A 14,228-nucleotide genomic window follows, 5' to 3' on the forward strand; every position below is an offset into this window, starting at 1 on the left:
GTTTAATTATTTCCATTTGGGGAAGATGGAGAGTTATGGCATCGAGACTGCTGCTTTTACTTACRTGTGTATCTGTATATGCTGAGTGATGCACTGAATACCTGAAAAGCAAAGGGAAGCCAGGATGAGGTAGAACGGACAGGCAGCTTTCATGTGGAGCAAAGCGCAGCCTTCTAGCAATACTTCCTTCAAGCAAAACTGCCTCTTGGACCTCAGCCGTGCGTGTTGGGGTGGATACGGAGTTTAAGGCTAGTCCTTGGGAAAGGTTTCTGTTTGCTCAATAGCCGTGATCCCTGGCGAGTCACTTGAGGTCTAATCTATCCTTGCCAAAACCAGCTACTGACTGTGGTGTCATAGTATCCAACTAGGTAAAATTCTCTAAACACACTGTCCATTGACATATGCTGTAAATCTTATATTTTATTAATAAAAAGTATGCATAGAATTCTCTTTTGTCAGGTTGCTTTTTATCCTCTATCCTTACTACTCTCTACTTACAGATTTTGAGATTAGTGATCTCCCCTGTACTGCATGATGAAAAAATACTCTGTTTTTACCACCTTCTATATTTTTATTATTTCTGGACCTTTTCCTAGATGATGGGAAGGAAATGGTGGCTTTTAAGGTAATTCAGCCCTCTTCAGTCCTCTACAGAATTACAGAGAAGCTGCTGTTCCATATCTGGTGGTCTCTTCCAGCTCTTGCTAAAAACAATGCAAGTGTTGGATTGTTATCCTTGCCTACTAGACCAAACAGAAAAAGCGAGTTGTGTTCCCCCCCACAGCATCTCTTAAGGCCAGTGCTGGCCTGAGGATGAAAACCACCACTTTGATGGTTTAAGTGGTTAGTTTACTACCTGCAAAACTACAAATGTATTTTAAACCACTGAGAGTCTCGCTTGCAACAGCCAACGCTCAGCTGCAGTTGTTAACCTGGCCGGCACAACTGTGAGTACAGGCAAAGCCCGGGCCTTGGAGCAGGTGCTGGAGAGCAGGAAGCTGGATCCTCCTCTCTTCAAGGACTGCTGGAAATCTGAACATTCCTGAGCATAACCCAGTGTGTGGCATCAAAATAATCAGAACAGAGTGCTGCCAGTAGGGAATACTTGGATTCCCCTGTAATACATGAGACTCATCTGGAATGGGCTGTTTCCACAGGCATGACCTAGCTGGGAAAAGCAAAAGGAGTTTACAGCTATTGTTTCTGTGGTCTTCTGTCCCTCCAACCTTGCTATTGTAATAGCATTTTCCATCCCAGGATTCAAATTACTTTACAAATGTTAATTACATCATTCAACTGCCTTAAGGAACAACATGTCTAGTGGTTGAAACACAGGGCTGAAAGTCAGGAGTACTGAATGCTATTTCTGGCTCTGCATTGACTCACTCTATAATTTTGTTTAATTTATTTCTGACTCAACAACTTTAATAGTCCCATTTACTGATAAATATTCATGCCACAAGTATAATGGCAAATGCTTCCTGAATGATGGAGATGACAAATATTCATACACCGCTCATCATGTTAGCCTGTAATTGTTAGGATTACAAAGTAAGACAGGGACTCTCTAGGCAGGTTTTCTATTCAAGATAGATAAATACCCTATTGTTCTGATTCTAATCTAGAAAGTTCTAAACAGTATTTGCATGTTAATCAGATTTATCAGCTTTACAATTTGGTTTGGCCCTTCTGCCTATAAACAGACCTTCTAATAAATTATTGAAGTTACTGCCACCTTTACTCTGCATATAGCTTCTATTCCAGTGATATCCATGGAATATACAGATTTTCTAATTAGTAAGATGAAACATTTGGTACAATCATTCGGGGTGTTTATTCAAGTTTATTAGAACCATTATGGTTGGGAAAGACCTTCAAGATGCTCAGGTCCAAACCATAAACCCATCACCACCATCCTCTAATCCACGTCCCCAGCTGCCTGGYCTACATGGTTCTTAACACTGCCGGGGATGGTGTCTCCACCACTTCCCCACACAGCCTGTCAATACTTGACTACTCTTCCTATGTAGAAATTTTTCCTAATATCTAAGCTGAACTTCTACTGGCACAACTTGAGGCCATCTCCTCTGGAAGAAAGAACTTTGCTTTGAAAGACTGATTTCAAATTTCCACATGTTAGTATAAAGTCACCTGCCATTAGCACAGAGTAACAGAAGATAAGAAACATGTGATAGGGGTATTCCGGCATAGGATGGTTGTGACAGGAGTAAATTCACGGTTCCTTTTTGTACCTTGAAACCGTGATTAGATGTCAGCAGGGAGCTGACAGACAGAGCTGCCATGGCCCGCGGGCTGCAAGGTTGGGGCTCCGCTCGAGGCGGTGGACACGGTCAGAGGTGTCCCCWATGGGACGGTCGCGCCCGCTCCGCCATATCCCCTCCCGGCCGACGGTTACCCCGCTCCCGCGCCCCTTTCCTCACAGCCTCTCCCCTCCCCCCCCGCGGCGCATGCGCGCCCGGCCCGCGGCGCCCCGCGCTTCCCGCCGCCGCGCGGCGCATGCGCAGCGCCGCCGCGAGAACGTGCGCAGGCACGGGGGCCGCCATGGTGGGCGGCGCGGCGCGTGCGCGGCGCGGGGAGGGGGCGGGGAGGCCGGGCCCGGAGCGGAGTCCAGGGTTGTTGTTGTCGTCCCGGCCCCGCGGCTCCTCGGTCGCCTCTGCYGCTGCTCCGCGCCGCCATGTCCTGCCCTCGGGAGCCGCCGCAGCGCAGCAGCAACAACAACCCGCCGGCCGAGGGGACGCACGGCGAGACGGGCCTCAACAGTGAGTGCGGCCGCGGAAACGGGCGGCGACCGGGAGAGGGGGAGGGTAACGGCTGCCGCGGGCCCGCGACCCCCGGCCCGGGCTGGGGCTGGCCCAGACGGCGGCCGGAGGGGTCGTGGGTCTGGCCGCGTGCGCCGCGGAGGCGCCGAGGGGCGGCGGAGGAGGTCCGAGGCGGGCGGGCGCTGCCGCGGCTCCGCGGGGCCACCCGGCGAGAACAGCCGCCGCTGGGGCCCGGGAGCCGCCGGGCGCGGGGCCGGGCGGGCAGGGGGTGCCTGACAGGGGGGGGGGAAGGAGGCGTCGAAATGGGGGGGAGCCTGGAGCGCTGCGTGAGGGGGGCCTGACAGCGGGGCCGGGGGGCGCCCTGGGCCGGGCGGCCCGCGGGGTGAGGGGGCTCGGCCGCCTCTGCCCGGCGTGAGCAGCCGCGCCGGGCACTCGGCGGGCAGGGGAGGAGCGCGGCTGCGAGGCTATTCAGTGGCTGAGTCAATATCACTGACGTGAGCTATTTTCCTCTGTATCCGGCATCTCTGTCAGCTGCTCGGCTGCATCCTTTTGTTCCCAGGATAACGCTGGTGTGGCACGTACATGGTTTTTACATAGGCCCTGGTAGTTATCTGGCTTTTCTCGTGCTTTAAATAGCTCTTGGAATGTGTATATGTTTTTAAGTACCACGGATATGGCAGTTGAAGAAGTGAGTAAAAAGCACATTCAYGATTAACTATCACTTTCATGGTTTACAATGAAGTTAAGTTATATTGGCTAGTTGATCTCCTGTGGCCGAATGGGAAATGTATTAAGGAAGAATGAACTACTTACTGCATAAGCTTACTATTGTGTTACGGTAACACTACATCTTACGATAACTGGAAGTTTACAGCAGCGTGCACCCCTGAGTCAAACAGGTATCTTAATTCTTTCAGGGGTGTTAGTATATTTAAATAACAGTTACAACATGTTACATTTGGAACCTGATTAATGCCTATCTCGGTGCTATGTGCTTAGGTTTTAAATTGTAATCTTTGATGATTCTCTTCTATTTTGGTGTTTCTGTTTGTTTTCCTTTGGGTCGTTAGCTTGCTCTGTGGGAGATGCTAATCTGCTCCAAGACAGGAGCAACAAGAGCTGAGTGCTCTCTGAGCCGTGGTCTGGGYCTGCCCACATAGATCTTACTGCCAGGTCAGCGCACGAAGGCTTAGCAAAATCAATGTGATTACTGAAGGCAGTGAGCACAAGGTATGAGAGGAAATGTTTGGCCGTCTGTGCTCTGTGAACCAAATAAGTGCAACGAGTCGGCCCCATCGAGGCTTAGTGCTGCTTTCAGATGTTCAGCCGCTCCACAATGCTTTGGTGTTGTAGCGAAGTTTTCTGCCATTATACAAGTTTTTCAGTGAGCCTTTTCAGGCTAATGAGTTTAGACACTAACTCGTTTTGTTTTGAATGTAATTTGTGCATGTTGAGGGCTTTCATTCAAAGTTCACTTTGCCCTTAAATCAGAGGTTGAAAAACCTGGAAATGAAACTGGTAACTGAACTAGTTCACACAGAAAAGGCTCGCTTTCCTTGGGAGTCCCTAATGTTTCCTGCATTTGAATTAGTATAAAATTCTGTTAGAGAAAAGAAGAAATCTGCCCCTCCTCTCCTCCCCCCGATGAAAACTGCTGTATCATGAGAAATCTGCTAAATAATATTTGTTGTTGGCASTTGAACAGTTGTCCGTTTCCCCCCCAGAAATATAATAATGTTACACATCATTGTAAAAGTGATATTTCTTAGCTTATTCAGGTCTGAAAGTTAAGGTTTGCTTGCTCTTCCTCAGTGTGTGGCTGCCAGAGCTACGTGTTTTAGCCTGATGTCAGATTCAATTTGTGCTTCCTTGAATGTATTTTGACTCATTAGAAGTGAGGTCAGATGGAGAACGTGCTGCTTGTCATGTAAGCTACTGCTTGACTTGTTGGGACTCATCACTCACAGTTTAATTTGACTGTTCTTCTTACTACAGCCATTACACAATTTAGATAAAAGGCAAGTTTTGAGACAAGAATGAGTTTTTATTAAGGAATATCTTTGTGCATGGACTTCACTGCGGGCCCATTTAGTAGCTACCAGTTCAGATAGTTCTATGTTACAGGAAATATAGAACTCTATGTTATAGGAAGTAGTTTCCCTTGCATGTGTGTATTTGCCTTCTGTTCTTTCAAGTTGTTTGTCCTTTAACTGTGTGCAGTTTTTGTTTGCTTTGGGTGTTTTTTTTGTTTATTTTTTGATTGTTAGTGCTGTGGGTCTCTGCAGATCTCAAGCATTCTAATTCTCTCGACAGACACACTCTACTCCAAAATGGTTACTGGGAAGCCTCTCTGGGCTGTCTTCCGAGTGCAGTTGCCACATGCTTTCCTGAAGCTGTGGTGTCTTATTGAAAAGCTGTTGCTACAAGGCAAACTGATGCTCCTCATTTATTTTTTTTTGTAATGTGGCTTTTTTTTTTCTTATTCTTGAAATACGGACCTAAGTGATCATCATAAATCTGAAATAGTATTGTCTGTGTTCCACGCTGACCAAAGGCCACATTTTCACAGTTAACCCTTCATTATCTGAGAAACACAATAACCAGGACGGAATTGGTGCACGTCTTGTAATTACGGACAAAAGCTCTGTACACACCTCACAAAAGCTCTGTACACACCTCAGATTCTTCGTGAATACTGCTTGGGAAAGCTGAACTATAAATCACCATGAATTGTAAGATTGAACCTTACACTTCCATGGTCACTGACATAGTGGTGTAGTTAACGATGAGTGGTAAGGTTAAACTCTTTCTACTTCGTAAAAATCAAGTTGAAAATAGGTATCTTCTTGATACGTATATGCCTTTCTATGTTGCTGGATAACAATTCCCAGATTCAAAACTGCAAAAGTAGATAGAGGTAGCTTAAGATACATCTCAGATGGCAGTAAGTCAGGCTTTCATTATTTTTTGGTGACATTCAATAGTTTTTTTTGTGTTTATTGCTAAATCTTTTAATGGGCCATTTGAAAGAGCAGCTGCATTAAATATAAAGTTTCTTTAAAAAGTGTGCTTGAAGACTTCACGGCAGAAACATATTTCCATAACAAAAATGTTTGTCAAAATGGGAATTCATAAGGTCCTAACTGCAGTACTCTCTTACCTGGTGCTTTAGGAAACAGTTAAGTGCTGGTGTTTTATGACATGGAAAAATGCAGTGTAAACTTCAGTTTATAAGAGCAATAACTGTAAAAGGCAATCTCAACTGTTAGCCATTTCAGGCAAACAAGTATGCTCTGATAAACCAGCTGTGTGCTCAACTGGTGCTGCTTGTATATCTTAATAGAATGTTAGCATCACAGTTGGATAGGGAATATATTTAAATAAACTGGAACAAATAGAAGGGTAGAGATCTGAGGGCATTCAAGCTTTTGATAATTTGAATATGACCCACTTATTAAGTTTATGATGGGTAGGTGGCAGATGGCACTGAATGGAAGATGGTTGTTAGAGGAACAAGGCAAAGGAAGCTGAATGAGGCCAGCTAACGAGAATGGCAGTCTGCCTGATGAACATGAAAGTCAGAGGCTGTTTTCAATGGAGGGAAGATGGCCTGTGCAAAATTGAAGGTGAGGAAATTGTATAGGTGGAGGGTTAAGGAATGAAAATTTTCTTTCAAAGAGGAATGTAGAGTAGGGAAGCAGAATAATTAATATAATTGAGAGATATAGAGAGCTGAATCTTCAAGCCACAGAGAGAAGTTTATTAAAGCATTCTTACATCATTAGAAGTGCCCCCCTCTCCTCATGTATTGACTAGTCCAGAGGTAAATAGTAACATAACTTTTTAGGGGAGGTTCTTGTTGATGAAGTTTGAAGAAACATGTCACTTGTGTCGTCAGTGTTTTGAGTCTTGTTTTTTTTCTCAGCAGCAGCGCGTGTTATCTGAATTCACCATATTCATGTTTTTTTTTTTTCCTGTGTGAAATTGATAAACTAAGGTTTTGGTTTCACTGCTTTTAATGAAATGACATCTGGCTGGCTCAACAGGTTCCTGGGTGGAGTTGCAAATGAACGGCAATGGCAACGGCAACAGCAATGATAATGCCAATGGGAAAAACGGAGGTCTGGAACACGTCCCTTCATCCTCCTCCATCCATAATGGAGACATGGAAAAAATTCTTCTGGATGCCCAACATGAATCAGGACAGAGCAGTTCAAGAGGTAGTTCCCACTGTGACAGGTAAGGAAATATTTGCTGCCCTAAATGTAAATTTTCATCATTTCTGTCCTGTAGATGTTAATGAAGGGATAGGGGTTTTGCGCTGGCTTGTGTTTGTCGTGTCCCAGTATTTGGAATACTTGATGTGTCATGATAACTATTAAATAAGTACATTAACTTGAAGCTCGTTTCAAAAAAACAAGAAAACTGCTGTGTTTTTTCTTATATCAGATGTAATTTAAAATTGGTTACTGCTAATTGAATATAGTAGCTGCAGAGTGTTTGAAAATGGTCCAAATAAGTATTTCAAATAGAATGGTTATTGGGGTAGAAAATATTAAAGAAATATGTCCAATGTTATTGGATATTTGGACATTGTATTTGGACATTTTATAGAAGCTTTATAAAGTTTCTGATATACTTTGGTATACCTTTTAAAAAGTTCTAAACCATTAAGTTTCCTTTAAGTATGCTTTGAATTWTTTGTAGAATATGTATTTATGAAAGCTGAAGTCAAGTTAAAAAGATGCGCTTAGTATTTTGATGAGTGAGATAGGCATTGCTGCATCTTACAGCGTTTTGCCTTGTGCCTAGTTCACATTCTCTAGGATTGTTTTGTAGTAATGCTTCTGTAGTTGACAGATAGTGGTACAAGAAAAATGACATAATTATTATTTCTTCAGCCCTTCACCTCAAGAAGATGGACAGATAACGTTTGATGTGGAAATGCACACGAGTAAAGACAGTAGTTCTCAGGTACTTACTTAATCAAAAGTCATTAACTTTTTTAATGTACATAGTGCACATAGATGATTTATTTATACAGATCCATATCGGAAGTACTTGAGGAGTACAGCAAGCTCTTATATACAAAAGATTTTAAAGCTTATGTATTTTACATGTCATAATAAATTAAATGTATTAACCTGTTGCATTCCAACAAGTTGGKTTTTTTTCCATTTTGAGACTAGTCTGTGCCGTTACCTAAAATACAAGCAAAAAAAATTAAATCTTATTTGTTCAAAATTTGAAGCCTTTATTTTGCAATTTGGATAAGGCTCTTATCTTGTACTTTGTTCTTGCAGGCTTTTTTTACTCCCGTCTTTTTGATTAGAAATGTATATAATAGTTTTTGTAAAAAGGTATAGTAAATCATGTATTTTTTTTTGTGCACTTAAGGTTATGTCAGTTTAAATTTTATTTAAATCCAGAACAATTATTTTTAGCAGGCAGGGATGGTAAACCTTTCTATTATTTCAGATGTGACTTTTAAAGGCAGCTTTGGAGGAAGGAAGAATGAGGCTTCATCTCTAAACTTGACAGATACTTCATTCAGTATTTTCGGTTGTGTTTGTGAAACCTGTTTTGCTCTTGAACATAAATATTTCTGCATGAGGGAAGGGTGTTCAATTTATTGCTTTATGGATGATCAGCTCACATGATTGTGAGTAATCTCAACAATGCAAACTGAGAGGAGACTAATGCTGCACACTTGGTTTGATCGTTTAATGGGATTTACTGTCTTTGGCAATATAAATAGAAAGCAAATCTGAAAGTATGAAACCTTGCGTTTAATTTTGGGAAAGAATTGGCACAGCAGGAGGACTGTTGCCTTTTTGCCTGTCAGAGAGCCCTAACAGTCTGAATGGAGTCCTTTGTGGCCTTTGCTTAGCTTTGCCTTCTCCCTTTTCTGATTGTTCTCTTTGATTACCTCAGTTACTGCAACTGATAGCTCCCACTTCAATGTTTTGAGTTATATAGTTTTATTTTGCTGAAGATGACTGAGGAAATTGTTTTGCCTTTCTAAAGTGAATTTTGCTTTTGTACTGATGCCATTTTATGTTAGGTAAAGAAATGGCGTTAGTCTAAGCTGTTTTTTGCCCCCATGTGTTAACGCATCAAATATTGCACATAATGATACAACTTTAAATCTTTGGGTGAAAACAATTGTAATGAATACTTGCCTTTTGCCTAATGCATTTGAGATCCACACAGTAGAGAACTCTAGTTTCCAGTAATATTTGTCTCAAACGCTGTAATAATTCCTTAAAAAAATCCAAGTACCAGTTTTGATTTTTTTAATATATTTGCATRGCTTTCTGTGCTCTTCGCCACATGCTCTACTGTTTAAATCAACTACAAACAACAAAAAATGTGATTTGATTGTAGAAACTCTTTATTTGCTTATTCTTTTTCATGTGATGCCAGTTTATTTGCACTAGGATTAGAYAATAATCTTTTTTTTTCCCCCACTGCCCCTGCTTGATCTACTACTACAAGGAATAGCTGATTAATTGGTATAAGGCTTGTGTTGTGTATATTTGCAGTCTGAAGAGGAAGCAGTGGAAGGAGAGAAAGAGTTGGAAATTTTGAAGAAAAGTGCTGACTGGGTATCAGACTGGTCGAGTAGACCTGAAAACATTCCTCCTAAGTGAGTTAAACTTTTTATTAACAAATATTCCTTTGTATAAAGGAAGAATCATGAGTCGCATCTCAGAAAAAAGTACATAGCGTTTCCTTGGGGAGTCAATAAAAAATAGACATACTTGAGTATAGAAGTCTTAATAGCTTCAGAATTACCTTTTATTGAAGCTGATATAAATCCACAGCAGGTTGATTACATGGCTGTTTTACAAAATTCTAGTTATTGGGAGAGTTGGGTACTTAGAGCTGGGATTCATGGGATTTGGTCTTGGCTTATTGAATGAAATAGTTTTGAGCAAGTCTCCTAAATTCTCTGTACCTTTTTTTCTTTCTATGTAAAATATCTAATGTTCATCCACAGAAGGGGAATCATTGAGATCCTTGAATGCAAAGTCTTTTTATTAAAATAGAGGATGCCGTCTATATTTGGCAGACTTCTGTATCTCTGTTTGGAACAAAAAAAAATGAGACTCTTGCTAACAAATCACATCCTGAAATTCCCTCTCTTGGACCTACCTCTCTCTTCAGCTACTGCTCCCTTTGTGTCTATACTGTCTGTGTAAGTGGTCTCTCCACAATACTTACTATTATTCTCTTGGATCCTTTACTCCGTATAAGGGGTCTCTTGCTTTGCTTTCTAGTTCTGTGCATTAAAAAAAAATCCTACAGAGATCTATGCATTTGTGCACACACACACACATAAAAAAAAAAAAAAACTCAGAAACAAAAATCTTCCTAAATGTTTCCCTCTCCCTCTCTTCTTTCAGGGAATTTCATTTCAGACATCCTAAACGTTCAGTGTCTTTAAGTATGAGAAAAAGTGGAGCTATGAAAAAAGGTGGCATTTTCTCTGCAGAGTTTCTTAAAGTTTTCATTCCATCTCTGTTCATATCTCATGTTTTGGCTTTGGGACTAGGGTAAGTATTGATATAATACCTCAAATTTTGCTTTCAACTGCTTCCCCTTTTACTAGTTTTTCATGTACTTACTGAAAAAGGTTTTAAAAAGAATATTATTATTATACCTTGATGAAACTAAATTCAATACATGTTTTACTTAAGGCAAACTTTGCAGCAGTTTCTTATGCAGCTGTTTGTATGATTTATTCCTGGAGAGGTTCAAGTTTCTTTCATTGAAAATGCATAATTATCACAAATCTGCAAGTACAGTTTGTGATTTTTAAAACAAGCCATTGGTTTATCTAGCCCTTTTAGTTAAATCCTTCATAGAAAAAGTAAGAATAAAATAAGTAAGAAAACTACTAGAAATTTTACTAGCTGTTAAAAGAGTACTTTGCACAGCTAATAGTGCTGAAGTCCTGTTTGCACGGCAAGTAGGAACTCTGTAATTTTCAGTGTCTAATGCTGCAATTGTGTGATGTTACTGAAAGCTTTGAAAGCTTAAAGTAGGTAATGTATAATACTGTATTTATTGGTGAGATCAGTTACCATTCTGCTCTGCAGCATTTTTGGTGCCTATGTAATCTGGCATAATCTTTGAGTTTGCTTAAATTTTTACGTTGTATTTATCCATCTTGCATTCTTTTGTAATGGTGGCACAGATATGTACTCGTAGATACGTTGTTGTTCAACTTCATGTTCTTCTGTTCCTGGAGTATAATTCAAGTGTCATTTTACATTCTTGTAAACTACTGACTAAATTTGTAGGATGGAATAYGTGGAAGTGTCAGAAGGCATCTGTACTACAGCAAAATTGTAAATTTCTGCGGCGAATGAAATCTTGTTTAGGTTTGTTTGTTAGAGGTCAGCATTCGTTTAGCTCTACAACACTTGCTGTTTTAAAGTTCACCTTCCTTCGTTTATAGTCAGTCCTTCGTTTGTTTTAACGTAATACCTCAGAGTGTTGCTCAGCTGTTCAGCAGCTCCTGTTCCACTTGCTGTACAGTCAGAACAAGAAAGCACTTAGACTGGGGTTTTCAAATGGGCTTGGACTGATAGAAGCCCCCTTACTGGACATTGATAACATCTCTAAGATTCTCATCAAGCAAACTTACTTGAAGGACAAGTTAGAGTAGCTGAGTGCTGAGGACTGTTTCAAAAACAGAGGGTACTTCTATGGAATATGATATGCCTTATACCTTTTTTATTTCAGCATCTACATTGGAAAGCGACTGACCACTCCTTCAGCCAGCACTTATTGAAAGATGGAGTGCAAAACCTGGAGATCCATGTGAGCTGTGAAGGTGTTACTGTCTCATTTAGTACATTTGACTTGAGACCATTTTAAGCATGACCCTGACTTCACCCTTTCTTTACATATCCAGGTTTTTGCTAACTCTTGGAATTCAGTATTGTGTTGGAACTCTGTTGAGGTGTTTCGCTATCCACCTTCTTTCCCTTTCTTCTCCCATTCCTCTGCCTCTTGGCCTGCAAGACACGTCAGAGTTGCTGAACAGAGTTTACAACTGTCTATATGTTGCAAGGGCTTCTCTCAATGCAAAATGCCACCAGCAAATTTTAATTTTATCTGTGATGCTGTTGCCTCCTTAGTGCAACTTGACTTAAATTTCAGTTGTGCACGGTATAAATGTTGACTGTGTTATAGTGATAAAATTAACAATCTCTCCAGATACAATTATTATTGATTGGAACAAAACTTTTTTGAGAAACAAGCTTAATTGTAGACTAAGAAATCACTGTCAATAAAAAAAGGTATTTTAAATTAGTTCCTGGGGGAATTCACTTAATCCCTTGTATTGGCTAACACACTTTAATTTGCAGGAGGCAAAGACTGCATACATTTTAAAGTAGAATAACTAAATACATCAGCATATTTTAATAGTAGGTAATTGCTGTAATCTCGTTTTTTTTCTATGAAGTCAGCTTCTTACTCCTCGTAGGAAAACCTGTCTGATGCCTAGAAAATATTAGAAATATTGCATTGTTTGCATGTGAAGAAGCTTTTCTTTTCCTTACCTTTTTCTTAATGGGAAATTTTGTGTGTAAAATTTCCCTCCTAGTAGTAGTTTGAAATTAAGGAAAAAAAAATCAGCTCTAGGTGTAGTTAGACTCTATATAGAAGGATATGATTCTGTTTGTTGTGGAACCATTTTACAATTATGGAGATATGGCAGGTTCAAAAGTTAAAGCTTTTGACTTATCTTTAAGGGGGACAATCTTGCAGGTGCATAAAGACTCAGAAGTTGTAAAGCTCTGAAATGTCTTCTGCAAAAGAGTTTTCAATATTCCTATTTCTCATTGTTTACTGTACAGTCCCCTTTGGGGATGTTTGAAATCGAAGGTCATTCGTGATGTCTCATGTTAGATAGAATTTTCGCTAATGTTGTTGAACTTTTATCTTAGGGAACATTCAACCTTGTCCTCCTTCAGTGACACTTTTTTCAAAATGTGAAGCTTTAGTACCAAATTGTTACAAAGCATTGGGACATACATGTCCTCGAGGTTTTATCGGATTTCAGAACATGTAGCATGACTCTGAAGGATAGCATACTCTGTTTTTTTATATATATATAAATATATAAAAAAAAAATATAGACTTTAATACTAAGTATTTAGGGAACCAATGCTAATTTTAAAGCTAGGAAAAAATCTCATTTAAGTAAAAACTTTAGTGGGCTGACTCACCGAAAATATTAAGAAAATGCAGTCAGCTGGTTTGGAAAAAGCAGCTTCCTATAATTGTTTGCTTGCATCAGAGCTTGTAGAGTTCATTATTTGATGTAATAGCGATTGCTTGAAGCACTTGATGCATAGAGATTATAAATCCCAGTTGAAGTTCGATTTAAAAGAACATAGCTCCCAGGAAGTAAAAACAAGTTAAGTATAAATCCACTGCTAGTCTGTATTTATTTATATTCTCTGCTTCTGAACACTGTTAGAGAATGCTTTCAGGTGAAAGGGCAGTCTAACAATTCTGAGAGATCTGCTTTTTTCTTCTAGTTATGAGTATTAGTGGCACTTGAGTTGCCTACAACTGCTAGTAGTTTCCAGTGGGTTTCACCCAGAGGTGGGGAAGGGAAGGGGGAAGTGGTGAAGGGTGTTTTAGATTGTACCAAACACATCATTTTAGAGCTCTGTGTAAATTGAGGGGATGGGTGAAGGGCTGAAACATGCTCAGTTCCAATTAGAGCACCTTGTTTTGTATGGAATTTGGAGTAGTGGAGAAGTAGATTTATACCGAGTGGGGAGTTTTTTCATAAAAAATAAATAAATTTTAAATTACCTCTTTGTAAATTAAAAGGTAATTCATCTACAGTATATCAGATAAATAATTTTACAGACTATTGACTAAGTATCAACACAGCTTATATAATAATTGAAGGAGCCATGAAGTAAAAAATTGTGAAAACCACAGCTGAGCAATGGATACATGATCACTGTAACACTTGCTATGATACAATGCAGTATTTATTGATACCCTGCTATAAGCCTTGGATGAAAGTCTACAACTTCTAGTTTTACAATGAACAGAGACTGTTGTATAATTTGAAAAGGAGGTTCAACTATTGAGAGTTGAAGTTTTAAGATAAATGTTGTTTAAAAAATGCTTTATAACTGTTTACAGTTTGGGGGTGGGGGGGAAACAAAACAGAAAACCCGCAAGTTTCATTTTTCTTATTTTCAGTGAAAACTGGCCTAAAGTGTTTGTAAATAGAATCAAGAAAAAAATGCATAAACTCGCACATGAAAAATGCAGCAGGCTACCTTAACTGCAGTGAAACCATACCTAATGTTTTAAAAAACGAAAGCTGAAGATTGTTTAAAATTCATTTTTTTTAATTGACACTTGTTGAACTATTGGAGTTAACTGAGCCAAAGTGATTAT

General features: G+C 40.0%; 1 protein-coding gene across 1 annotated transcript; it reads left to right on the forward strand.

Moving 5' to 3' along the window:
• Window positions 1-2,600: 2,600 nt before the first annotated feature.
• On the forward strand, window positions 2,601-13,583 carry BNIP3L (BCL2 interacting protein 3 like). Its single transcript, XM_026043299.1, has 6 exons — window positions 2,601-2,780; window positions 6,827-7,019; window positions 7,682-7,754; window positions 9,326-9,429; window positions 10,190-10,339; window positions 11,535-13,583. Exons 1-6 carry the CDS (start codon window positions 2,696-2,698, stop codon window positions 11,581-11,583), a joined length of 654 nt encoding a protein of 217 aa, XP_025899084.1. The 5' UTR covers window positions 2,601-2,695; the 3' UTR covers window positions 11,584-13,583.
• The last annotated feature ends 645 nt before the right edge of the window (window positions 13,584-14,228 follow it).

This window comes from Nothoprocta perdicaria, unplaced genomic scaffold (assembly GCF_003342845.1).
Source record: "Nothoprocta perdicaria isolate Ctin4 unplaced genomic scaffold, notPer1 scaffold_103, whole genome shotgun sequence".
Classification (NCBI taxonomy): Eukaryota; Metazoa; Chordata; class Aves; order Tinamiformes; family Tinamidae; genus Nothoprocta; species Nothoprocta perdicaria.

Bases quoted from the DNA above. Each gene is read 5' to 3' on its own strand.
- BNIP3L (XM_026043299.1), top strand. From the start codon at position 2,696: ATGTCCTGCCCTCGGGAGCCGCCGCAGCGCAGCAGCAACAACAACCCG. The intron at 7,755-9,325 runs GTACTTACTTAA...GTATATTTGCAG, and splicing joins GTAAAGACAGTAGTTCTCAG to TCTGAAGAGGAAGCAGTGGA. The intron at 9,430-10,189 runs GTGAGTTAAACT...CTCTTCTTTCAG, and splicing joins CCTGAAAACATTCCTCCTAA to GGAATTTCATTTCAGACATC.